General features: G+C 45.7%; 1 protein-coding gene across 1 annotated transcript in view; it reads right to left on the minus strand.

Annotated features, from left to right (window-relative positions):
• The window catches only part of LOC122944426 (sphingosine-1-phosphate lyase 1-like), a 193,223-nt gene that overhangs the window by 78,257 nt on the left and 87,340 nt on the right, over positions 1-27,626 (minus strand). Inside the window, exons 3-5 of the mRNA XM_044302666.1 lie at positions 20,532-20,599; positions 18,813-18,860; positions 18,277-18,424 (exon numbers count right to left, since the gene is read on the minus strand). Of these exons, the coding sequence (XP_044158601.1) occupies positions 18,277-18,424; positions 18,813-18,860; positions 20,532-20,599 (264 nt within the window). The remainder of the gene's footprint in view (positions 1-18,276; positions 18,425-18,812; positions 18,861-20,531; positions 20,600-27,626) is intronic.

The following is a 27,626-nucleotide window of genomic DNA, read 5'->3' on the forward strand; positions in this document are numbered from 1 at the left end:
GGTCAGAACCCTCCATTATATTCTCACCCAAACATCATAAATATGTTTGATTTTCTCCAGAAGGTGCTGGATTTGGGTCTGAGACCTAGTACACTTAAAGTACAGATCTCGGCCTTAGGATCATGCTATGACACAGACCTGGCCAGCCATAGAAGGGTGAGAAGATTCGTAAGAGCTGCCTCGAGATTAAGACCTTCCATAACCCCAAGGGCCCCTCAGTGGGACTTTACCCCAGTACAGGACATTTCGGTAAAACATCTGATGCTCAAGGCTGCCTTCTTAATAGCCATAACGTCAGCTAGACATTTAGGAGAGATCCAGGCGCTCTCCTGTCGGGAACCCTATCTTTCTGTGTTTCCCGATAAAATAGTATTAAGGTTGGATCCAGGTTTCCTTCCAGAGGTCATTTCTGACTTTCATAGAGAGCAGGAAATTGTCCTCCCTAAGGAGGTGACGAGTACATCTGAGGATCAATACGAACTCCTAGATGTCCGAGATACTGTACTACAATACCTAAAGGTAACAGAAGAATTCAGGAAGGAAAATAATCTTCTCGTTCAGTTTGCTGGTCCAAACAAAGGGAACAAGGCATCCAAGGCCTCCATCGGGTGCTGGATCAGGTCCACCATATCCTGCTGCTACCAGATAGCGGGTCTTGATAATCCTACAGAGATAAGAGCCCATTCCACAAGAGCGATGGCCTCCTCATGGGCAGAGAAAGGAGGTGTTTCCTTAGATAAAATCTGCAGAGCAGCCACCTGGTCCAGTATTAATACATTTATTAGGCACTATCGTATTAACGTTTTGGCTTCTGCTGACTTGACCTTCGGTCAAAAGGTCTTACAAGCAGTTACCCACCCTACTAAATAATCTGGTAGTTCTCCAGGTTAAGCCATCATGGTGGACGAAATGGAAAAACCGTTAGACTTACCTGTAATTCCGTTTCCTTGAGTCCACCAAGACGGCTGGTACATTTCCCCCCCTGAGAATTTAAAGAGGGGTTTGAGTATGAATTAATACTCAACAAAAAATAATAATAAAAAAATATTATATATATATATATATATATATATAATTAAGGCTGCACCCACTTGGTGATTTGGAAAGCACTGAGGGTGAGAGTGGGTGGTGGACTTTTAAACTATCTGTGTTCCTGCCCCTACAGAGGTCAAGGGGTCACCCTCCAGGTTAAGCCATCATGGTGGACTCAAGGAAACAAATACCGGTAAGTCTAAGTTTTTTTCACTATGTCTATATATTGGATAATTCTAGAAAAAAAAAAAAGAAAAAAAAAGACAAAGACCGACCACAATGTATAGTTTTAGACAACCTCCTGCAAGGTGTTAAGCTGAACTACTCTGTATGTTTTATCTGGTGTTTGTAGCAACCAAATCTGGAAAAAAGGTGTGGGAAGCTCCTGACTCTCCCCCAACATACAACATGGGGGGAGAGAAAGACTGAGTGAAAGGAAGATTTCCACCAGATCTTTTTGTTCTTCAAGGAGAAGCCGTTGCCAGAAGTGTCTGGACGAGGCTCCCATAGAATACACAAACAAGTTCAGCTGTGCCAAATGTATATTTGTATGGGGAATCTGAGAGGGAGTCAGGAGAAAAAGCCGTCAACCAAACCACTGCATCTACAGCAGCCTACGAAGCTCCAGCAATCACAATAGACTATCGTCCAGCGATGAAATCCTGTTCACACAATGCAGATTTAAATTACTGAGTTGGTGCCAGTTTCACACAGTAACTTAAATGGTGAGGACAATTTAATTGAACTGCATATAAAACCACAAGTTGGGGTTTACATGATCACAGTAGTAGGTATAGAAAACCGTCCATAAAACAGCTTTTTCTAAAACCAACCATGACGATAATAGCAAAACAAAAACAAAAAAAGCACAACATAACTGTTTAATGTGCCATCGGATTGCAAATTCATAAGGGGGTTGTCAGTGGTTTTCAGAAACTTAAGTAGGAACAGGAAACTGTACATAAAAAGGGTTAATTACTCTTACTGGTAATTGGATTTTCCAATAGCCTTCCCCAACGGCACTGACAGGAGGGTGCTCCCCACCCCCAGGACAGGAAACAACACGGAAGCGCAAACTTTAAAAGGGGGGCTCCTCCCCTACCTAATCAGTAAATAACAAAGTACACGGTAGTGATGCAAGAACAAAAATTATATTAATCCAATCGGAATACAAAAATAAACATGAAATTTTGCAAGGAAAAAATGCCATTGTGGGAGGCTATTGAAAAATCCAATTACCAGTAAGAGTAACTAACCCTTTTCCGGGGCGCCTCCCCCAATGGCACTGATGGGAGGAATAATAGTTTTAGAGAAATACCCTCAATAGGTTCAAATGGAGAGTCCATCAGTGATTGAGGACTAAGTTCAAGTCCCAAGGTGGAACGGTAGAGTGTAATCTGGGGGAAACTCTGACTGCCCCCTTGATGAATCATCTGATTAGAAGATGATCAGAAAGATTTGCAGCCAGAAAAACTGCTAAAAGCGGAGATTTGAACTTTAAGGGCGGATAGCTTAAGACCTTTGTTTAACCCCATCTGCAGAAAATATAAAATGACAGGTATGTTGAGTAAGGGACTTTGCTGAATCCTGTCACTAGAAAACAAAAAGGCTTTCCACGTTCTGAGATAGATCCTGGAGGTTATTACTTTTCTACTCTTTAGTAAGTTAGAGATTAGAGGGTCAGAGAGACCTTTCTTTTATAGATTTCTGTGTTCAATCTCCATGCCGTCCATTTAAGCTGAGAGATCCCTGGATTGTGAATTGGCCCTTGTTGAAGACGGTTCGGTAACACTGGTAGGGACCAGGATGTTCCCTGCGACAGCTTGCGTAAGAGGAAAAACCAGGCCCTTTTTGGCCAACATGAAGCAGTCATGGTGACCTGTACTCTCTCTTCCGCCACTTTCATCAGGGTTTTCGGAATCAGGTTGAATGGGGGGAAAAGCATATAGTAGCCCCCTTGGCCAGGGGCGAGATAGGGCATCCACTATCTCTGGACTGGATTGCCTAGGGGAGACAGGGGAACAGAATCTTTTTACTTTCCTGTTTCTCCAGTCCGCAAATAAATCCAGAACCTTGGTAATCTGAAGAAAAACCTTGAAATGCAAAGTCCATTATCCCTCTTTTAGAGTTTGATGGCTGAGGAAGCCGGACACCAGATTGCTGCTTCCTTTTCAATGCACGGCCATTAGAGAGGCTAGATAGTGATGGCCTTGCGGTTCGCCCGGCGGTCGGTTTGCAGCGAACTTTGCACGTTCGCGATCTGCTGAACATGCGAACATATGGCGATGACACATCTATCAGGTGGGACAGGACAGCCAATTGAGACGTTTCAGCACATGGACACACCCCCAACCCTATAACAGAACCCGGTCTGGCAGCCATTTTACATTATGCATTTTGCCAGTGTAGAGAGAGGTTGCATTTTGGAGCAGGGACAGGCTTTTAGGAACTTAGGGAAACCAAATGCTAGCTAATAGGGCCACAAAAGTCCTTTTAAGGACTGGTAACGTTGTGCTATCGATAGGTGTGATACACAGAGCGGTGTGATATACTTATAATATACTTTCTAAAAATTGTATGTTTCCAGAAAATACTGATTGAGGGCTGCGATCTATCAGCTTCCACAAAATAGTGATTGAGGTTTTCAGCATACCTGCATCCACAAAATTACTGCTTGAGGGTGATATACCAGCTTCAACTAACAACTGATTGAGGCCTTCCATATATCAGTAGAGACAGCATTGCAGTTCGCCCGGCAGTCATTTAGCGGCGAACTTTGCTCGTTCGCAATTCAACGAACATGCAAACATATGGCGATATTTGCATTAGCCATTTTTTTTTTGCATAGCGACAAACTTTGACCCATCCATCAGGTGGGACAGGACAGCCAATTGAGATGTTTCAGCGCATGGACACACCCCCTACCCTATAAATAAACCTAATCTGGCCGCCATTTTATATTCAGTCTTTTGCCAGTGTAGGGAGAGGTTGCTGTGTGGAGCAGGGACAGACTGTTAGAGTATAGACACAAAATGCTAGCTAATTGGGTCACAAAAGTCCCTTTAAGGACTGGTATAGGTGTGCCATCGATAGGTGTGACATACTGAGGGGTGCGATATACTTATAATATACTTTCTAACATAGAAAGTATATTATAGTGCATTTGTATTGTGCAGCAGTTGTGTGCGGTTCTGCTGCGATACTGCAGCTATACAGAGGGACAAACGCTATTGAAACAACTAATTGCAACTGGTGTGCTATACAAGTTGCCCCCCAAAAAAATCTGTTTGAGGCAGGGGTGTGATATACCTATAATATAATTTCTATATAGTGCATTTGTATAGTGTAGTATTTGTGTGCGGTTCTGCTGAGATACCGCAGATATACAGAGAGACAAACGACATTTGAACAACTAATTGCAACTGATGTGATATACAATTTGCCCCCCAAAAAAATCTGATTGAGGCAGGGGTGTGATATATAGTGATGGACCAACATTGGCCGGGATGGTTAGCAAACGCGATCAAATGTTTGTGAACTGCAAGTTCGAGGCTAACCGCATTCACTTTAATGGCAGGCGAACCTGAAAAACCTTTAGCTCATATTTGCAGCCCTCAAATACTTAGTAGAAGTGCACAATTATTCTCACAACATGTGTAGTGTCCCACTAGGTAGGAGTGGGCACTACACAAGGGTCAATTGGGTAGCGTGTACTTCTACTCACAAGGGACAGTGATATTGTATTGATCTATGCATTTAATGTAATTGACTGTGTGTTTTACATGCAATGGTTTTCCCTGTTATATGCTTTGCAGGCCTAGTGGGGTGTAGTTTAGCATTCCAGACACTAGAGGGAGATAGGGAGCCCCTAGTATAAATGTCCAGGCCCAGACAGGGAGTGGTTAGGTCATAGTCAGGAGTCTGTGGAGACAGAAGTGAGAAGGCACCAGCCCAGGATATGCTAAGGGGCCTCCTCCTGACATGCAGCTGGATAGTCCTGGTTTCTAGCTGCACCAAGGGGCTAGATGAAGTACAGCCTGCTTGGAGACCGTGTGTATTCCAGGGGACTAGAGGAGTTACCTCGTCAGCCTGAAGCTCCTGAGGCTAAGCTTAGCTCAGTTGAGATACCCCAGTAGTAGGACGGCACCTCCTGGGAGAAAACCTGCAGTTACCCTCAAGTTAAGCAGAGACAGTGTCATCAGCACAGATAAGTAACCTAATGGGCAGAGGAACTATAAAGTAGTAAAGCAAGAATCCATACGAGAGGAAGATATATTTACCAAGGATTTAAGCCAGCATTTAGGCATCTGGGCCTTGGGGTAGAAAACCAGACAGGAGTTCTAAAAGAACAGTGTACACTATTTCTGAGGAAAGGTACAACCTGATTCTGAGTGTATTGTGGATTTACCCTCTGAGTATCTTGCACCGAATTATACCTGCCAGTATTTATATTAAGGCCTGCTTGTGAAGTACTTGATATAAGGAACTGCATTACCATCTTGATGTACAAAGTTGGACTGTTAAGTAAAGCAACGTTTGGTTCACTATACCACTTGTGTACCTCACTTATTCCAACTATAAACCGGTGTGCCACCGTCACAGGCACTGGCGTCACGAACCTTAAAGGGACCTTGCCCCACCACTCAAAATACCCGTAACATCCAGGGCACCTCATCCACCATCCGGCCTGGTCCCTACATACAGAGTGTGCCCCAGAGGAACCGTGTCTACCTCTCCTTCACTGCCACATGCCTGCCCAGGGTTCTCCAATACAGTGAGCAACCCTCGTTTGCCCATAACCGTGACCTCACTTCGCTATACCCTGCAGGTCTGGCGTGTTGCACATGGACAGTGACATACTAGAGGGGGATCAATGACAAAAATTCCTGTTCTTTTTTATGAGTCTTAAATGGGAAATTCTCTAAAATATTCCTGTTGGAGCCTACCAAAATTTTATTTTAGGCCACGGGAGTACGGGCCTTACAAATTAGGCATTCATCTGACATAAAAGACATTCTAATTATGTGCCTCGAGGTACATTATGCGGTCAATGGATACAAATTTTACTGTAGGCCACTGGACTACAAGCCACAAACATTTGGCATTCACCAGACAGAAAAGATCAAGTGATTATGTGGCCGGAGGTATATTACACAGTCAATGGATGTAAATTTTACTGCAGGCCAGTACAAATACATTATTTTTAAAAGAACTAGAAATCTAAAATTGGATTAAAAACATGGTTAACAAATTACCCCCTCTTGAAAAAAAACCTAATGATAATAGTTGAAATTCGATAACAGGCGGTCGTCACTGGTGTTTAATTCTTCCAAAGCTGCAATCACTAATTCACTGTACAGAAAAGAACAAGAAAGTATGTAGTTGGAGGTAGATTACACGGTCATTGGATATAAATTTTCCAGCAGGCCAGTGTACTACAGCCCCAAAATTATGCATTTCGCATACATAAAAGAACAAGTAAGTATGTGGCTGGAGGTATATTAGATGGTAAATGGATATAAATTTAACTGAAGGCCAGTACAAATACATCTGTTTAAAAAAAACTAGAAATATAAAATTGGATTAAAAACATGGCTAACGGAAAAAAAAATAATGATAATAGTTGAAACACGTGGTTGTCATAGGTGTTGAATTTCTCCGAGGCCCAAAACATTATGCATTCAATGGACAGAAAAGGCCTTTTATGCCGCTGTATTTACCTAAGACAGGGACCAATATTTGTTCTGGGTGGTGGCGGATATTTGTGAGCTGTCATGAGGAAATGAAAATAAACTTGGTCATCACGGGTGTTGAATTCCTTCAAGATCCATGCCTCATTCATTTTTAGAAATGTGAGGTAGGCCACACTGTCATGAGCTAGGCGAGATTCCTCTGCCAGCACCCGCGAAAGCAGAATGCAGCATTTCTCGAAGCAAGGCCTGGAAGTGCTGCATTCTGACAACCCTCTGTGATGCTGGTAACATGTCCGCCATTTTTTTTTTGTACCGGGGTCTAAGTATGTTGCCACTTAGTACTGGTCCTTGCCCTTTATACTTTTTATACAGGGGTCCCTCTTTAAACACTGAAGCATGAAGGCCCCCATTTGCACTAAACTGGAAGTGGTGGAGTGGCCTGGCTCCTGCTCATTGTCCAGGATAATGTCGTCCTCGGTCTCCTCCCCCCAGCCACAGACAACACCAGGAATCCCCAAAAAGTTTAAAGATGGTCTTTTTGCTCCTCCTGCACCCCGGCACCATCCTCCTCTGACTCCTCTTCAGACTCCTGTTGACTTGTCTCAAATGGAGTAGTCCCCCCTGGGAATTCAGCATTTGGACTTACTAATCTTTCTGCTCCTGCTCCTCGACGGCTTGATTAATGACACAACGCAATGCACGCTCCAGAAAGAAGGCGTAAGGTATGATTTCACTGAGCAGCCACTGGTGCAGTGAAAAGAAACCAAGCTCCCCAGAACCTGTCCTGCCGCAGAGTTCGTACAGGTAGTCGTTAACGGTTCTGCTGAGATACCGCAGATATACAGAGTGACAAACGCCATTGGAACAACTAATTGCAATTGGTGTGATATACCAGTTGCCACCTAAAAAATCTAATTGAGGCAGGAGTGTGATATACCAAGAATATAATTTCTATATAGTGCATTTGTACAGTGCAGCATTTGTGTATGGTTCTGCTGAGATACCGTAGTTATAAAGAGGGAGAAACGTCATTGGAACAATTAGTTGTAACTGGTGCGATATACCAGTTGCCCCGAAAAAAAAATCTGTTTCAGCCAGGGGTGTGATATACCTATAATATAATTTCTTTATAGTGCAGCATTTGTGTACGGTTCTGATGAGATACCGTAGCTATAAAGAGGGACAAACTACACTGAAACAACTAATTGCAATTAGTGTGATACCAGTTGCCCCCCAAAAAATCTGATTGAGGCAGGTGTAGGATATACCTATAATATAATTTCTATATAGTGCATTTGTATAAAGCAGCATTTGTGCACGGTTCTGCTGAGATACTTCAGCTATACAGAGGGACAAACGCCATTGGAACCACTAATTGCAACTGGTGTGATATACCAGTTACCCCCCAAAAAACGGTTAAGGTGCGATATACCTATAATATAATTTCTATATAGTGCGTTTGTATAGTGCAGCATTTGTGTGCGGTTCGGCTGAGATACCGGAGCGCTACAGGGGGACAAACGCCACTGGAACAACCAATTGCAACTGTTGTGATATACCAGTTACCCCCCCCCCCCAAAAAAAAAATCTGATTGAGGAAGGGGTGTGATATACCTAGAATAAAATTTCTATATAGTGCGTTTGCAGCAGCAAACCAAATAAAGTACAATAATGCCAAAATAATAGAAAGTATTCTGGTGCAAATGCTACGCTAATAAATTTGAAATGCTTGGCAAATCATTTTGTACAAAATTATTTGGGGCCATCTGCCAAACGTCAAGGCGATCTCAGTAAGACAGGAACCTAACACTAAATACCACATTAACTGGTGCCATGGCAAGGCAAGAGAACTGGTGCCCAACGCCTGATCAGTGGCTTGACGGAACTGCTAGCCCGCCAACAACTGCCATATAAATTGGTGGACTCGGAGGCCTTTAGAACATTTGTGGCCATTGGCACACCGCAATGGAAGGTCCTCGGAAGGAAATATTTCTCGCAGAAATGCATCATAGAGCTATAGGACCACATTCAACAGCAAGTGAATGCATCTCTGGCACACAGTGTCGGTGCCAAGATACACCTGACCACACACATGTGGTCTAGCAAACACGTGCAGGGAAGGTACATAACTTTTCCTGCCCACTGGGTGAACCTTCTGACGGCCATCAAGCATGTAACCCGTGTGAATTTGGTGTTACCACCATGGGTTGCATGCATGCCTGCCTCTTCTCCTCCTCCTCCTCCTCCATCCTCCGTCTCCTCCTCGGCTGACTCCCCCTTTTCCACTGATACCGCCTCTTCCGCTGCACCCCCCAGCTCCCCAGAACCTATTTGACGTGCCAGGTGAGACATTGCCGTGCTTCGGCTGTTGTGCCTGGAAGCCAAGAGCCCCACCGTTTCTGCACTGCTTTCAGCTCTGCGGTCACTGGGCGATCAGTGGCTAACCCCGCTCAATTTGACAGTTGGTAAAGTGGTGTGTGACAACAGTGCCAAGCACGCTGAGCACGCTGAAACAGGGCAAAATGACACACGTCCTGAACTTAGTCGTGCAGCGATTTCTTGCCAAATACCCCGGGGTCGAGGATGTGTTGCGGCAGGCCAGGAAAATCTCTGCCCATTTTATAAGATCTTACATGGCCATGGCTTGCCTTGCTGATGTTTAGCAGCGACACCACTTGCCCGTCAGACGTTTGATTTGTGATTGCTCGATGCGATGGAACTCCACATTGTATATGCTTGATAGGTTTCTACAGCAGAAACGTGCTGTTAACGACTACCTGTACGAACTCTGCGGATGGACAGGTTCTAGGAGCTTTTTTTTTTTTTTTTTTTTTTACCACACCAGTGGCTGCTCATGCGTGATCCATGCAGATTTCTGCGCCCAATTGATAAGATTACCAAACTAGTCAGTCGCAGCCAGGGCGACATCATTGACATCATACCTTACGCCTTCTTTCTGGAATGTGCAATGTGTCGTGTCATTGATCAAGCCGTCGAGGAGCAGAAGCAAGAAGATGAGGATGCTGAATGAATTCCCGGGGGGGGGGGGGCTTCTCCATCTGAGACAAGTCAGCAGAAGTCTGAAGGGGAGTCAGAAGAGGATGCTGCTTGGGGGGGGGGGGGGAGGAGCAAGAAAACCAGGCTTTAAACTTTTCGGGGATCCCTGGTGTTGTCTGTGGATGGGGGAAGGAGACCAAGGAGGACATTCTCCTGGACAATGAGCAGGGGCCAGGGCGCTCCACTGCTTCCAATTTAGTGCAAAAGGGAGCCTTCATGCTCCAGTGTTAGAAGAGGGACCCCACAAAAAAAAAAAAAAAAGCATAAAGGGAAAGGACCGGTACTGAGTGGCAACGTACTTAGACCCCCGGTACAAAATGGCGGACATGTTACCAGCATCACAGAGAGCTGTCAGAATGCAGCATTTCCAGGCCATGCAGTGAGAGATGCTGCATTCTGCTGTTGCTGACACTGGCAAAGAAATTTCCACCCACAGCGAAACAGGTGCGGGTACCAATCCTACCACGCCTGCAAAAATAGGGCGGTTTGAAGATGTGTTGGTCACTTCGGATAGGAGATCATTCTTGCAGCCAACCCATCCACAGCTGCCCTCCGGATCGAGCCTCAGGGAACGCCTAGACCGACAGGTGTCCGACTACATCGGGCTAACTACATGGAATGCTCTGAGAAGCGAGGAACCCCTTGACTACTGGATGTGCAGGCTTGACCTGTGGCCAGAGCTGGCACAATTTGCCATGGAACTCTAGGCTTGCCCCTTTGTCGAGTGTCCTGTCCGAAAGGACGTTCAGAGCAGCAGGGGGGGGGGGGGGGGGAATCATGACCGATAAGCTCACGACAGTGTGGACTACCTCACATTTTTAAAAATGAATAAGGCATGGATCTCGGAGGAATTCAACACCTGTGGTGACCATGTGTAATTGAATTTCCTCATGCCAGCCCACACATATCCGCCACCACCCAGAACACAGAATGGTTCCCGTCTTATGTATATACAGCGGCGTAAAAGGCCTTTTATGTCAGGTGAATGCCTAATTCTTTGGGCCTGTACTGGCCGACAGTTACATATTTATCCTGTGACCGCCTAATGTACCTCCAGCCACAGAATCCAAAGTTCTTTGCTGTCAGGTGAATGCTTATTGCCAAATTTTGGGGACCTATACTTGCCAACAGTTGCATATTTATCCTGTGACCGCCTAATGCACGTCCAGCCACAGAATCCAAAGTTCTTTGCTGTCAGGTGAATGCCTAATTCTTTGGGCCTGTACTGGCCGACAGTTACATATTTATCCTGTGACCGCCTAATGTACCTCCAGCCACAGAATCCAAAGTTCTTTGCTGTCAGGTGAATGCTTATTGCCAAATTTTGGGGACCTATACTTGCCAACAGTTGCATATTTATCCTGTGACCGCCTAATGCACGTCCAGCCACAGAATCCAAAGTTCTTTGCTGTCAGGTGAATGCCTATTGCCTAATTTTTTGGCTCCTGTACTGGCCGAAAGTTACATATTTATCCTGTGACAGTCTAATGTACCTCCAGCTACAGAATCCAAAGTTCTTTGCTGTCAGGTGAATGCCTATTGCCAAATTTTGGGGACCTATACTTGCCAACAGTTGCATATTTATCCTGTGACCGCCTAATGCACGTCCAGCCACAGAATCCAAAGTTCTTTGCTGTCAGGTGAATGCCTATTGCCTAATTTTTTGGCTCCTGTACTGGCCGAAAGTTACATATTTATCCTGTGACAGTCTAATGTACCTCCAGCTACAGAATCCAAAGTTCTTTGCTGTCAGGTGAATGCCTATTGCCTAATTTTTGGGGCCTGTACTGCCCGACAGTTAAATTTTTTAGCTCTAGTCACATAATCACACTCTTGTCTCACTCCTCTGCCTCTCATTATGGTGGCTTATGCACCGCATTCACCATAAGGACCTTCTAATGTCACAGGGTAATGTGACTGTGCTCCCCACCCCATACTGTGCCCCTCACCCCATACTGTTCCCCATTATACCCTGCATTGTGCCATCTTACCACACCCTGTACAGTGCCCCTAGTCATTTCCTGTACTGTGCCCTTTTATCCAGTCACAGTATGGCGGTGTTAACTGGTCACTGTACAGAGGTATTATCCGGTCAATGTATGGCTGTGGTATCCAATAACTGGATGGCCATAACTGTATCCCTTTCCCTGCCCACGCCATCCTTTTTTAGACCTGGCATGAGTGGGAAAAATATGCAGATTGCGGTGCTAAGGACCTTTCTGCCATAATCTGTGTCAGAAATACGCCTAACATAGATGTATTTCTATACAATAAATGACCACCTAATTGTATTATTATACGGGGGGTAGGGCTAATATCTTTATATTATATAGATTCTAGTGTATTATACTGTGCCCTGTATTTCCCAGTAGAAAATGATCCTTGGGAAACACAGTCCTCATCCCTGACCACCAGGACCAGGTAGCACTCTGTCAGTACATGGCGGCCTCCCCTCTCTGCCACGCTGCTCCGCTGTGTACTGTTGCTTATTCTGACACTAGGGCTGGGTTCACATCCTATTTTCACCATCCATTTAATGCATACCAAAAATGTATGCGTTAACAGATGCCTCAGACTGATGCCGTACAGTGGCGTCCGTTCACCATACAGTTCCATGGTAGAAAAAAAAATTACGTTAACGTATGCATTTTTTAAAATGGACTCTGCAGGAAGTGCTGGAGTGCTGCACATTTGTATACATCAAACCGATAGGAAATAAAATTTGTCTAGGCTCCAGCAGGGCACATTTTTGAGAGTTTCCCCTTAAGACGCATAAAAATGGCCCCTGATTAAAATACATATTTTTTGTGGGAATTTTTGCCAATGATCCCCCTCTGGTACTAATTGTGTACTTCTAGAAAGTGTTTGCTGGCTGCAAATATGATCTGAAGGTTTTTCAGGTTTGCCTGCCATTAAAGTGAATGGGGCCCACCTCGAATGCGAGTTTGCGAATCGTCTCGCTGATGTTTGTCCATCACTAAGGATAGATTATTTTCTGCAAAAAAAGAGCTATCCCTTGATGTTGCTGCCAGAGATCTGCTCTAGGTACCTCCTTGCCGGTTTAAAGCAACTATTGTTATATTGTCCGACAGGATCTTTATATGATCGAGAGCGGTTCTTGAGTGAAGGGCTAGAAGAACTTTATAGACTGCTCTGAGCTTCCTTATATCTGATGATGCCTTTAATATGGAGTCATCCCAGACTCCTTGAAGCACAAGGTCCCCTGCATGGCCTCCCCAGCCTCGACTGCTGGCATCTGTAGACACTAATAGAAGATTCTCTTGACGCCAGAACACTCCTCTCTGCAGATTCTTTCTTATTCTCCACCAAGCCAGATAACTTTTTACGGACAGTGGAATTAAAACTTTCATGTCCAGAGAGATTCTGCTGCCATCCCAGGATGCTCGAAGAAAGTCTTGCAGGATCCTGGTGCGGCTTTGTGCCCATCTGACAGCAGGGATAGAGGATGTCAGAATTCCCATGATTGTCATGACGTTCCTGATGGTAGTGGATCTTAGACTGCAAAACTGATTTACCTTTAGTTGAAAGGACAACTGTTTCTCCTCTGAAAGGAATGAAGGACATGTTACGCTGCTGGTAGACGCTGCTGGAATCCAGTGGCCAGAAGGAACAAGCGAGGCGCAAACTTGAGGAGTAGATCGCAAGGTAGGGAATCCAGTGAAGAATCGGAAGGGTCTGGAAAGAACGGTTCTGAGGCACAGGAGACTGGAACAAGTCACAATACTCAAGCAATGTTTGCATTGCCTCATGGGTATAAGTAGGCCCAAACAGGAAACAAGATGGCTCCCAATCAGTATCACAACGGCCATCTTCGTTAAGGGCAAATCCTCAGATAACACAACAGCCTCCAGTGGTGGAGGAGTGAAATTGCAACACTAGCAGCCACTAGTGGTAATTTAGAAGATTACATCAAATTCTGACAGGACATCAGTAACTAAGAGTCGAGAAGAACCCCTAAAAAGACTTTTTGTTGAGCTGGAATGAGGTTAGATTTGTTGACATTTCTGATCCATCCAAGATCCATGAAGATCCTTTGGACAAGGTCTAGATGTACCTGAAGTTGATCTTCTGATTCCGCTAACAGAAAGTCATTTAAGTATAGAACGACAAGAATGCCCTGTAGATGAAGATAACTGGTTATTTCTGAGACTACCTTCGTGAAAATTCTGGGAGCTGATGACAGGCCAAAGGGGAGCGCTTGAAATTTAAGAGACATTTTTGATGATCTTTGAGAATGGGAACACGGTAGTATGCATCCTGCAAATCTATTGTTGCCATGTAACAATATTAGGGAAGCAGATTTATTATTGATTTGATAGTTTCCATCTTGAACTTTTTTAAGATAGGCACTTGATCAGACTCCTTAGGTTTATAATAAGCCTGAAGGATCCCCCTGTTTTTTTATGAGGAGGACTGGAGAACAAAAACCTCACTTTTGCTGGCTTTCTGGAACTGGTAGCAGGACTTCTTTCTAAATTAAGCTGGTTAGCTCTTTCTCCATTGATAACTGTTCCTCCTTTTTTGTCAAGGGTTTGTTGATGACAAAGTGGTCTTGTGGGTAGGTACTAAATTCTAGCCTGATACCCCTTTGAATAGCGGCTAGTATCCAAGGGGAGGCTTCTATTTGTCACAGTGGGGAGTGGGGGAGACTCCCCACCATATAGTGGGAACTGTTACTAGGCCAGACTACAGTAAAGGGAGCAGGCCACAACCTACAGCTGCCCTAATCCTGACCCTGATCTCCTGACCACATGAGCAAACCCTGAAGGTGGGAGGGCTCATGCACTTGAGCCTGGATCCTGCTGACACTGATGGTCCCTGGCATAGGAGTCAGGAATAGGAGACAACCGGTTCCTCAGGGAATCAGACAAACCGGAGTCTCCATCTGCATAATAACAGGTGGAGAGAAAAGACCATATGCAGCAACTGAACGTCAGGTATGTACACAGTGTAACAACAGAACACTAGCAATAACCAATGCTTACCTGCCGCAGCAGAGATGGAAAAACGGCACCAAGCATCTAACCGGACCTCCATGTGAACACCAGATGCACAGAAGCTCCAGGCAGCGCTGCATACAGGCTTATGGTTCCCCCTCTGGGAAACCAGCCCCCTCGCAGAGGTACAACACACACAGGGAAAATGTCTTGCGCACATGCAGGGACAAACACCAACAACAGCCCAGACATGTAACAACAAACAAGACGTACCACAAACCCTGAACATAAACCCACACCAAAAATACTAGTAAGGTTGAGGATACAAGGGAGAAACTGGGAAGACCTTGATGACCACAAGGGTGTGCCCTCTCTGGACAGATGGTAAAGCCAAGAGGAGTGAACCACCAGCACACACCAAGCCTGGAGGAACACAGGCTTCCAGCAGAAGCTAAATAGCCCAAAGCGACAACACCCAATCAGGGGGTTAACCCTTACAGTACCAGCCAGGGGAAGGCTACAACTTAAAGGGGAAGTGCACACACCAGCCACCATGTTGCCACCGGCAACAGCATGTGTGGCAACCATGTCACGGCGCACACAGCCAAAGCAGAGACACTGCCACCACATGTCCTAATAGCAACACGTTGCCACCGGCAACTGCAAGCATGGCACAAGTGTCACGGCGCACACAGCAAAGGCCGTGACACTATTTTTCTCCATTGTTGAACAAAACTTTTTAATCTTGCTCCAACCTGGCCTCTGGTGTCCTTGAGTGGTTTTTGACGAGTTATCAGGATTGAAGAGGAATCCCTTGTTTCTCCCTCTTGACGATTTCCACCTTCCTGAGTAATCTAATTTCTTCTGATCAGGCTTAGGCTTCCTTTGACTGTGAAAAGAGTGTGATGAAAAGGTCTGATGAAAATATTTTGAGTCAGTGGGAAACCCTTTTTTCTTATCAGAGGCCTGTTCTAAAACGTCATCCAATACTGACCCAAAAAGCCTATCCCCTTCACAAGGGATGAAACATAACCGGTTCTTTGAACCAGCATCACCCGACCAAGAGTAGAGCCATACGGCTCTGCGGGTGGCGTTAGAAATAGCAGCTTATCTTGCTGAAACCTGACTAAATCTGCTGAGGCATTGGCCAGAAAATTTGAGGCTTGTTTAAGCATGGGCAGTGGGGCCAAAATGTCTTCCCTTGGGGCTCCTGCAGCAAAATGATCTGCTAGCTGATTAAGCCATACTGATAGGGATCTGGCAGTACAGGTTAATGCTTGGTCTTCCAGGAGAAACAATGGTCTCCCAACCATCGTCAGATGAATCCGAGTCTATGTCAGAAGCAATCTCCCCTTCATCCAAATCCAACCCAAGTAACTGGGACCCCTGGGAGTTTTTAGAGATGTAGATGCCTGCAGTGAAGAGGGAGGTAACTTAGACTCCACTTCCAAGGAAAGACACCAACACCAGGCACCCAGGGTGGAAAAAAATAGGCACCATCTGTCACTATCAGTGTGGGGGGAAACACCACACTGAACACATGAGGGAAGGGGAACAGTTACTGGGCCTGGAAACTAGGGAAGAAATAGGTCACCTCCTAGACAACCCTAATCCAGGCCTTGACTACCTGTCAATATGAATAGACCTTGAAGGTAGGAATATTCATAAGCAGGATACCTAGGCCCTGATTTTCCTAAAATTCCCTGGAATACGTATAGGACCAGAGACAACCCACTCCTCCCCAGATGGACGAATGGAAGTCTATTTCTCAGGCCCAGATACAACAACTGGGAATATAACAAATACAAACAAACATGACACTAAACTTCTGTAGGGATGGAAGAACAGGAACAACAGAGAGGATCTCACACCAGCTCAGCCAAACCCAAATGAAGCTATCAACCACATAGTCAGAAGGGTGGGGTGAGACTATAAAGGGTAGAAGTGATGACAACTGAGCAACAGCTGAGAAAAGGGAAGTGGCCATTTACCCCTTTCAACACTGAATCAAGAGAAACCAAGGAGGCTGATTCCTCCACGCTCAGCCAATCTACTTGATTTCCTGACATCGGTCACCTGAAGGACAGTGACATCACCTAACCCATAACCAATATCTGCCCAAGTCAGGAGAGGAGGCTTACCAGCCACAGAAGGAGCCGACATTGCAGGCAAGGGAACAGCACGTGTTGATGTTCCCTGGATCCGGCGTCAATTTAAATTTCCTGGCCTTCTGCAGGACGTCCGTGTGCACATGACACTGCTGTGCGATATCACAACGTATGCAACACCTCTAAGCAGAACGAGACTCCCTTTCCTCTGGAGTCTCCGCCCACCAAATTACCACGAGAATATTCTGCACTCCCAGGCAGAGCATGCAGGATTAAGCCTGGGGCTGCCTTACAACAGGACTTATGCCAAGGTACAGGGAAGGGAGGCCACGCGTCCCCGGAGCCCCTGTCCCCTGCAACAGCCCTCCCCAAGTAGGGGGAAGAGATCAGGCCATGCGCATAGTACTGCTACGAAATCCACACAGGAACACAGGAGGAGCTTCCACGCTATCCAGGACAGGAAACAACACTGATTAGGTAGGGGAGGAGGCCCCCTTTTAAAGTTCGAGCTTCCGTGTTATTTCCTGACCTGGGGGCGGGGAGCACCCTCCTGTCAGTGCCTTTGGGGGAGGCGGTGGGGAAAAAATACCTGTTAAATCACCTGGTGCTCAAGTGCCACCACTAGAGAAGTCCTGCATTGACTTCATGTACATAATTCACATGACGAATGCAGCCAATCACTGGAGCCAGCAGTCACTGTGTACCCTGGCTGCAGCAGTCATGTGAATGATGCTTGTGAAGTCATTGCTGCATGGCCAGTAGCGGCTTTTACAGCTAAGTACTAGTTATTTTATGTTGTGCCATTTCCCGCAGTTACTCAAGTTTTTGAAAATCTTCGAGAACACCTTTAAGACTTTGAATTTTCACCATTCTTAGGCATGTTGTCACCACAATTTATAAAGGCCTTAAAGGGTCATTCCAATTACAGACAATAGGGGAATATCCCTAGGATATGCCCCCATTGTTTGATAGGTGCGGGTCCCACCTCTGGGACCCGCACCTACAATGAGAACGGAGCAGGGAAATGAAATGTCGCCCTCCATTCATTTCTATGGGGCCGCTGAAAATAGCCAAAAACTGTCTCGGCTATTTCGGTCTGTCCCATAAAAATGAATGGGAGCAGGGGCTGCACGTGCGCGGTGTGCTACCCTTTACTTCTATGGGAGCAGTGGGGAGCAGTGCTTGGTGGTGGACGGATCCTAGGAAATCAGGGGTCTTCCAGCCACAGCTCTCCCTGCTTCATTCTCGTTATAGTTGCAGGTCCCAGAGGTAGGACCCACACCTATCAGACAATGGGGGCATATCCTAGCAATATTCCCCCATTGTCTGTGATGGGAATACCCCTTTAAGAATCCTTGATAGAGAATTTCTCCGGGATCCTCTTTTCCTTATTTTCTGAACAGCTATCATGTAAACAGGTGGTTATACTTAGAGCAGAGTATTCCTTTAATTTCTCCATAACTTGTTCTTGCTTAAGTCCAGTGTGTGGGATAGTTTTTACAAAGCTAATTCCGTCTTTCACATTTAGCAGTCGATGAGCCATGTAATCCAAAGCTTTATCAAGTTCATTCTGGATCTGTGAAAAGAAAATGAAGAATCAGAACTTCCCTATACACAGTAACATGGTTTATAAGGCCGAAAAAAGACATTTGTCCATACAGTTCGGCCTGTTATCCTGCCAGTTTATCCAGAGGAAGGCAAAAAGAAAACCCTGTGAGTTGGTAGCCAATTTTTTGACGCACTTAAGAAATTCCTTCCTGACACCATTCAGGCAATCAGAATAAGTTAGTGGATCAACGACCCATCTCTAGTAGCTATAGCCTGTAATATTATTACACTCCAGAAATACATCCAGGCCCCTCTTGAACTCTTTTAGTAAACTCACCATTACCACCTCAGGCAGAGAGTTCCATAGTCTCACTGCTCTTACCGTAAAGAATCCTCTTCTATGTTTGTGTACCAACCTTCTTTTCTCCAGACGCAGAAGACATCTCCTCATCACAGTAACAGTCCTGTGGATACATAGATGATGGGAGAGATCTCTGTACTGACCTCTGATATATTTATACATAGTTATTAGATCATCTCTCAGTCGTCTTTTTTCGAAAGTGAATAATCTTAATTTTGATAATCTTTCAGGGTACTGTAGTCCACCGATTCCAGTTATTACTTTAGTTGCCCTCCTCTGAACCTTCTCCAGCTCTGCTATGTCTGCTTTGTTCACAGGAGCCCAGAACTGTACACCGTACTCCATGTGTGGTCTGACTAGCGATTTGTAAAGTGGTAGGACTATGTTCTCATCACGGGCATCTATAATAAACACTTTGCAGCCAAGTCTATGGAAGCCATTAAAGTGGCTCTATTACAACACTCCTGCTCATTAAGGGAGGATGGCTAATCCTTTAAGAATTTAGGGAATTGATATAAATGCTACAACATACAAACTTAAGATCACCTCTGGTTAAACGGAAAAAATTAAAAATTAAAAAAGTGCTCTTTATACCTATGACTAATGCTCTGCGTTCCTAACAATGGAACACAAACCCTGAGCATTATGGAAAAGGACAAAGACTGAAGGATCAGACTACATGGTTTGCTTGCAGTCTGTTACCATGGAGACACAAAGGTCTTTATAGTAAACAAACAGTACAAATTTCTACTAAGTGTAAATTACTTTAGGAGAAAAAATAAATAAATTACCGATACTGTATTAGAAAAGTTGTTGTGATCTCTTCTCTATTCAGATAAATGACACTTTGCTGTACTTGTCTTATCAGTCTATTAGGGCACTAGTCATCCAAGGAGGCAACAGGCAGATTTATAAGCACGTGTGGGTTCAAGGTTTATAGTTCAGTTTAGAGATTAAACCATGTGTGTGTGTGTGTGTGTGTATGGGGAGCAAGATACAGGTAGAAAAATCAATTGTGGCAATATATGATAATGCCCAACAATGTTTCTAGACGGGGCGGACTAGCCATAGACCCTACAGAGAAATTTCCCGGTGGGCTGATGCTCTTGGGGCAGCCAAAGCACTCCTGACGGCTGCCAGTCTGATGCTTTCAGCATTAATTAATGCTAGAAACATTATGTACTTATGCACCTGGCTGGTGACCATAGGTCCCCTTCAAAATTCAACTGCATCGCCATCCTAAGGACAGTGATACAGTGGAATACTGCAGTGGGTTTAGCAGTATGTTGTGCTGCACTGTGGTATTTTGTGCTGCACTAAGGTACTGCTGGCCATGCTTAGGCTACATTCACACTGGCAGCACTACGATCTGATCAAGTTGTCTGCCGGGAATCAGCCAGACACAAACCGCAGCATGTAGCGGATGATTCTCTGCATTTTTGCAGCCAATGACTGATCTCTGAGGTGACGTTTCCCCAAGCGGCACAGCACCCAGCAGTGACAAACCAACTGGGAACATGTCACCACTGAGGCCAGTCAGTGGTGGCAGAGGTGCAGGATATCGTGTCTATCCAACAGTTTAAAGGACAGGGACCAGAAGACTGCTGTAGTGATAGAGGATGTTGGAACGGAGCAGCAGGGTGATTATGATTTAAAAAAATATTTTTTACAGAGAGAACAATGGCAGTACTGTACTATCAATAACTATCCAGCGGGTCAGCAACTCACAAACTCCAAAGGAAAAAATAAAACATTTGGGGTCGAGTTTACTTACTTTTGAACCTATAAATGGCATTCTTCTGATTATCCGGAAAAATTGCTTCTTACATCTGGACTTTACACCTGTTAGAAGAATTCACCAAATCAGAATATCTGAGGAAAAGGAAAGCCTTAAACAAGAGCTCCGCATGTATGACACTGCTGTCAATATAATGTCAAGAGGGGCATTCAAAGAGGTCCTGTCCTCTCTCCTGATTAGAGTTGAGCGGACACCTGGATGTTTGGGTTCGGCAGAACTTCACAAAAAAGTTCGAGTTTGGACCCGAACTTGACCCCGAACCCGAACCCCATTGAAGTCAATGGGGACCCGAACTTTTGAGCACTAAAATGGCTCTAAAAATGTCATGGAAAGGGCTAGAGGGCTGTAAATGCCAGCAAAATGTGGTTTAGAGCATGGCAAGTGCTCTGCAAACAAACATGGATAGGGAAATGACTTTAAATAACATAAAATAAGTAAAAATAAAAAATAATAATCTTGATCTAGGAGGACGAGGTCCATATGGAGTAGGAAGTTAAGGAGGCAGTGGATGTGGCGGTGTAGGTAAAAAAAGCGGCAGTGTTTTGTTTTTTTAAATTAGGGTACACCCCAAAACATTAGGAAATATAACCTGTGATAACCCCCTCCAGCCGTGCTAAACAAACGTTCAGCCAATACACTGGCTGCAGGGCAGGCCAACACCTTCAAGGCCTAAAGGGCAAGCTCAGGCCATGTGCCCAATTTGGAGACTCAGAAGCTTAAGGGGGAAGACCCATCAGTCAGTACGTGTAGGCGTGTGCACACATACTGCTCCACCATGTCGCACGTCCCTGTGATGTCCACGATCCAATTGGATATCTGCTCTATCAACTTTCAATGTTATTTTCTGCGCCTACCATGTTAGCGGCGAATCAGGGTTCCACGCCGGAGAGGGACCGTGAGAAAGGAAGACCACATCCAAGGGAGGTTAATTGTTTGAAATTTAATATGATCAAGCGGAAAAGTGGGACAAATTATTGAAGCGCAAATGTGGGACAAGTTGTTAAAGTTTAACCATTGAATGAAAGGAGGGGGCGTGCGTCAATTAAAGAAGAATTTTTTAAATTTAATTCCCTGTCACCTATGCAGAGCAGGGGTTTGTATACGGCAAAATTGGTAAAATGTCACCTGACAATGTAACAGACAATTTTTTTAAATTTATGTCCCTATCACCTATGCAGAGCAGGGGTTTAATCACGGCAAAAATGGTCAAATGTCATCCAAGAATGTAACAGACAAATTAGTGAAATGTTTTTACCTGTCTACTAGGTATAACAGGGGTATATCACAGCCAAAAATTGGTGAATTTCACCCGAGAATGTAACAGACAAATTAGTGAAATTTGTTTACCTGTCTACGAGGTAAAGCAGGGGTATATCACACCCAAAAATTGGTGAATTTCACCCGAATATGTAACAGACAAATTAGTGAAATAGTTTTACCTGTCTACTAGGTATAGCAGTGTTATATCTCACCCAAAAATTGGGGAATTTCACCAGAAAATGTAACAGACAAATTAGTGAAATGTTTTTACCTGTCTACTAGGTATAGCAGTGGTATATCACACCCCGACACTTGCTGACTTTAACGTCCCGTATTGACTCTGGAGATTTAATTTGTAAAGGTTCACACTGTATATTGTGTGGCACAGTGTATGCTATATGTGAACATATTTCACATGAAAACTTACTGTTACTTGGCTTGGCATCTTGGGAATCTCGGCCGCCACTTGAACATTTTGGACGGGGGCTCGGCGGAGCTGATGTGTTTTATCCTAATGAGAAAGATTTCATAATAAGGATTTGGAGAAGGGGCAGAGGGATAGCAGAGCAGGGAGAGGCTGGTGCTGCTACTAGGGGGGGTCATAGCATGGGGGAGTAATACAGCCCACCATAATTCTCCCCCAGTAGAAATAATTCTCCTTATAATGTGCAAAAAATACCCCCTTGTAATGCCCCCAGTTGAGCTAATATCCCCATAGAGCCCCCATAATGTGCCAGTATAAAATACCCCTATATAGTGCCCCCAGTAAATGCCCCCATAGTGCTCCTCTCCCCCTCCCTCCTAGTGCCCCCCATAATGTACCAGTATAAAGTGCCCCAGTAGATGCCCCCAAATAACCCTTCTTAGTGCCCCCGTAGATGACCCCATAGCACTCCTCTCCCCCTTCCTCATAGTACCGACCATAATGTGTCACAGTATAAAATGCTACTGTACAGAGCCCCCCATATAAAATACCCCTTCTTTGTGGCCTCAGTAGATGCCCCTATAGTGCCCACCAATAATGTGCCAGTAAGAAGTGCCCCCATAGATGTCCCCCAATATTGTGCCAGTAAAATGTGCCCTCATAGATGCCCCCCAATCATGTGCCAGTAATAAGAGCCCCCCATCATCTTGTGCCAGTAACAAGAGCCCCCCATATCATGTGCCAGTAGCCAGAAGCCCCCCATCATGTGCCAGTAGCCAGAGCCTCCCCATCATGTGCCAGTAGCCAGAGTCCCCCATAATGTGCCAGTAGCCATAGATCCCCCTATCATGTGCCAGCAGCCATAGGCCCCCCTATTAGCATGTGCCAGTAGCCATAGGCCCCCTATCATGTTCCAGTAGCCATAGACCCCCCTATCATGTGCCAGTAGCCAGAGCCCCCCTATCATGTGCCAGTAGCCAGAGCCCCCCTATAATGTGCCAGTAGCCAGAGCCCCCCTATAATGTGCCAGTAGCCAGAGCCTCCCCTATAATGTGCCAGTAGCCATAGGCCCCTCCTATCATGTGCCAGTAGCCAGAGCCCCCCCTATAATGTGCCAGTAGCCAGAGCCCCCCCTATAATGTGTCAGTAGCCAAAGCGCCCCCCCATCATGTGCCAGTAGCCAGAGCCCCCCTATAATGTGCCAGTAGCCAGAGCCCCCCCATCATATGCCAGTAGCCAGAGGCCCCCCCCATCATGTGTCAGTAGCCAGAGCCCCCCCCCCCCTCATATCAGTAGCTGCCAGTATTGTACACAAAAAACACACAAAAAAATAAAAAATAAATTATACTTACCTCCATGTCAGATGCAGGCCTCTTCCGGCCTGTGTCCAGCGCTGTACGGCTCAGGCGGCGCAATGACGTCATCATGCCGCCTGCGCCGGCCTAGTGCCGGCAGCCTATCAGAGGAACAGGGGAGGGACACACCATGTTGGTGGAGTACTAGAAACAGCGCAACAAGGAACACAGGTCTCGCATGGAGGCCCAGTCATTGGTGGTGAAGTGGTGCTGTTCTGTAGAGCGACTCTACTGTCTAGTCCCAGAGTTGCTACAAGATTTTGCTCATTATCGCACACCACCAGGCCGGGCTTGAGGCTCACTGGCATCAACAACTCATCGGTCTGTTGTCCACTCGTGTCTTGTCGTCAGCACATTGTCTGAAGAACTGCCACACCAGGGAACTCCTTGGAGCTGGCTTTGGTGTGCTCGGTCCCTTGCTCCACCTCCTCATCCTCCAGAACTGTGCCCTGGCTGGACAATTGTGTACCTGGCGTTTGTGGGTGCAGGAAACCACCCTCGGAGCCACTTGTGAATGACTGGCCGGAAACCCTATCAAATGATCCCTCCTCCTGTGCCACATCCTCTTCCATCATCGCCAGAAGAGTTTTTTCAAGGAGGCCTAGTAACGCTGAGAACGGTGTTATCGGCACTGGCCATGTTGGTGGAGTACTAGAAACAGCGCAACAAGGAACACAGGTCTCGCATGGAAGCCCAGTCATTGGTGGTGAAGTGGTGCTGTTCTGTAGAGTGACTCACCCGTGCGTGCTGCATCTGAAACTCCTCTATCGAATGCTGCTGCTCGCACAGTCTGGCCAGCATGTGCAAGGTGGAGTTCCACCTTGTGGGCACGTTGCATATGAGGCGGTGAGAGGGAAGGCCGAAGTTACACTGCACCGCTGACAGGCGAGCAGCAGCAGGGTGAGAACACCGAAAGCGCGCACAGACGGCCTGCACTTTCTGCAGCAGCTCTGACATATTGGGATAATTTTTAAGGAACCTCTGCACCACCAAATTCAGCACATGCGCCAGGCAAGGGATGTGCGTCAAACTGGCTAGTCCCAGAGCTGCTACGAGATTTTGCCCATTATCGCACACCACCAGGCCGGGCTTGAGGCTCACTGGCACCAACAACTCATCGGTCTGTTGTCCACTCGTGTCTTGTCGTCAGCACATTGTCTGAAGAACTGCCACACCAGGGAACTCCTTGGAGCTGACTTTGGTGTGCTCGGTCCCTTGCTGCGGTGGGCATGAGCCGGCATACTGTCTAGAGAACGGCCGCACCATTTTTGCACCCTGCTCCCTCTTCTGCTGTGCTGGTGGCTCTGTGCGACCACCGCCCTGGCACCTGTGTTTTGGCATCATCCGAGACGTGCTGCGGTGGTCGTCCCATGTACTCATCTTAAAACATAAGTGGTTGGGCATCGGTGCACTCAATTTCTTCCACTTCTGGGGCAGGGCTAGGTGGATGGCCCTGGGAAAGCCTGCTAGCAGAAATACCATCCGCAGAATTGCTGCTCACTTCTATTCATTTCTATGGAGTGCAGCCTCAAGACCACGCACAAGCCATGGACAGGGGTGCCTCTGTTTCAGGAAGAAAAGCAGCCCTGCTTTTCCAATCCTGGAAAACCTTTTTAACCCCTTAGTGATCAGCCAGTTTTGGGCCTCAGTGACCAAGTGACTTTTTTTTATTGTTGCATCCTAAGAGCTATAACTTTTTAGTTTTTAATTTTCCATATATTTTTTTGGGGGGCAGGACAAGTTGTAGCTTTTAATGGAGCCATTTTGGGGTACACATAACTTACCGATGAACTTTATTAATTCTTTCTGGGGTGGGGGTGGGGTGGCTAAAAGCAGCAATACTGCCACTGAGTTTATACAGTATCATTTTTGCGGTGTTCATTTTTGCACAATAAACTCCCCACCCCCCTTTAAAGGGAATCTGTCACCTAGAAAATGCATATTAAACCGCCAGCAGTACCTTATTGCAGCCTGTAGCATGATTATAAAGGTGTATGTGTCTTTTCTGTATAATGCGCCAAATGTCTGAAAAAATACTTTTATTCAACTGGCCACGCTATGTAAACGATAGTCTTGAAGTCAAGGGGGAATCAGCTCTCTCACCTGAAGTCAAGCATGCTCCGCCCCCTTTCTGGCCCCTTAGCGTTTAATTGATAGGAATTCCAATTCCTTCACCACTGGACGCTCAAACATAGTCTTGTGCGTGCGCTGTGTCCCTGCAGTGCCGGCGCCTGCGCACTGTTCCACTCCGCTGTGAGGTAGACTCAATGATAAGGCACTCGTACATGAGGGCCTGCGTATGCGCGAGACTACACTCAAGCCCCCAGCAGTAAAGAAATTGGATATCCTATCAATCAAATACTAAGGGGCGGGCAAGGGGACGGGGCACGCTTGACTTCAGGTGAGAAAGACCGCTGCCCACTTGACTTCAAGACCATTGTTTACATAGCGTGGCCAGTTGAATAAAAGTCTTTTTTCTGACTTTTGGCACATTGTACAGAAAAGACACAGACACCTTTATAATCATGCTACAGGCTGCAATAAGATACTGTTGGCGGTTTAATATGCATTTTCTATGTGAAAGGTTCCCCTTAAAAAATATATATTTTTGCATTGATGCATCTCAAAACTTTATTTTTCGTTCCACTGGGCTGTGTTAGGGCTTGTAGTTTAATTTAACTTTTATTTTTATAGTTTATTAGTCCCACAAAGGGACTTTGACATGTGATTTTCTATGTGCTTCTATAATGCACACAGTAAAGTGTATAATACTGGCACTAACAGATTTACAGCCCTTATATGCAATCACTGAGGTCAGGCTGGGGGGCCTTCATTAGGCCCCCAGCTGCCATACTCGAACATCAGCACTGCCCTCCCCCTAAACCACTTTGATGTCGATATTGACTGCGGCATCTAAGGTTTTAAATGGCCCAGATCGGGGCTTCTGATCTGGGCCATGAGAACAGAAGAGCTGAGCTCCTGCTTATCGCTCTACAGGAGACACCTGTGCAGCTTTTAGACTAGGCCACTGTAAAAAGGTAGGCCACTGTAAATAGGTGGTGGCCTAGGCTAAGGCCCGTTAGTACCTGCTGTAAAATGTATCATTCAATGTGTCATTTCCAGGGATGAGCGAACCCGAACTGTATAGTTCGGGTTCGTACCGAATTTTGGGGTGTCCGTGACAGAGACCCGAACCCGAACATTTTCGTAAAAGTCCGGGTTCGGGTTCGGTGTTCGTCGCTTTCTTGGTGCTTTTTAAAAGGCTGCAAAGCAGCCAATCAACAAGCGTCATACTACTTGCCCCAAGAGGCCATCACAGCCATGCCTACTATTGGCCAAGTGCAGCATGTGACCCAGCCTCTATTTAAGCACATAGGCCTACTTTAAATCTATCCATAAAAGGGTACATTAGATTGAAGGAGTCACATAGCACCGCACGTCACTCTGCTCTGATCAGTGTAGGGAGAGGTTGCAGCTGCGACTGTTAGGGCGAGATTAGGCAGTGATTAACAGCTGTGGATCATTGAACTGCTGCTATTTAATTGCTCACTGTTTTTAGGCTGCCCAGAGTGTTTTTCAGTCACTTTTTTCTGGGGTGATCGGTGGCCATTTTGTGTCTTGTGGTGCGCCAGCACAAGCTGCCACCAAGTCCATTTAACCATCAATAGTGTGGTTATTTTTTTGCTATATCCTACATGAGGGGCTTGGCTGTGCTTGCTATTTTATTGAGGGGTGAAATACAATTGCCAAAATAGCAGTACCCTAAATCTGGTGTTTCAGCTGTGGCCAGCCAATTGTAATACTGTCTTCTGTCTGGCAAAGGATATATTTTTGTTCTGGGTTGAAATACAATTCCCAACTTAGCAATTCCCCAAAATCTGTGGTTTCTGCTGTATCAGGCCAAGTTTAAAGGGACACTGACAGGCCCAAAAAGCATATTTAGGTATATATATAACAGTACAGGTCATATAAAGTGTATTAGAATCATCTAAGTATCCCCCCTGTCCACATTATAAATACAGTAAAAAGAAG

This window comes from Bufo gargarizans, chromosome 8, assembly GCF_014858855.1.
Source record: "Bufo gargarizans isolate SCDJY-AF-19 chromosome 8, ASM1485885v1, whole genome shotgun sequence".
NCBI classification, from domain to species: Eukaryota; Metazoa; Chordata; class Amphibia; order Anura; family Bufonidae; genus Bufo; species Bufo gargarizans.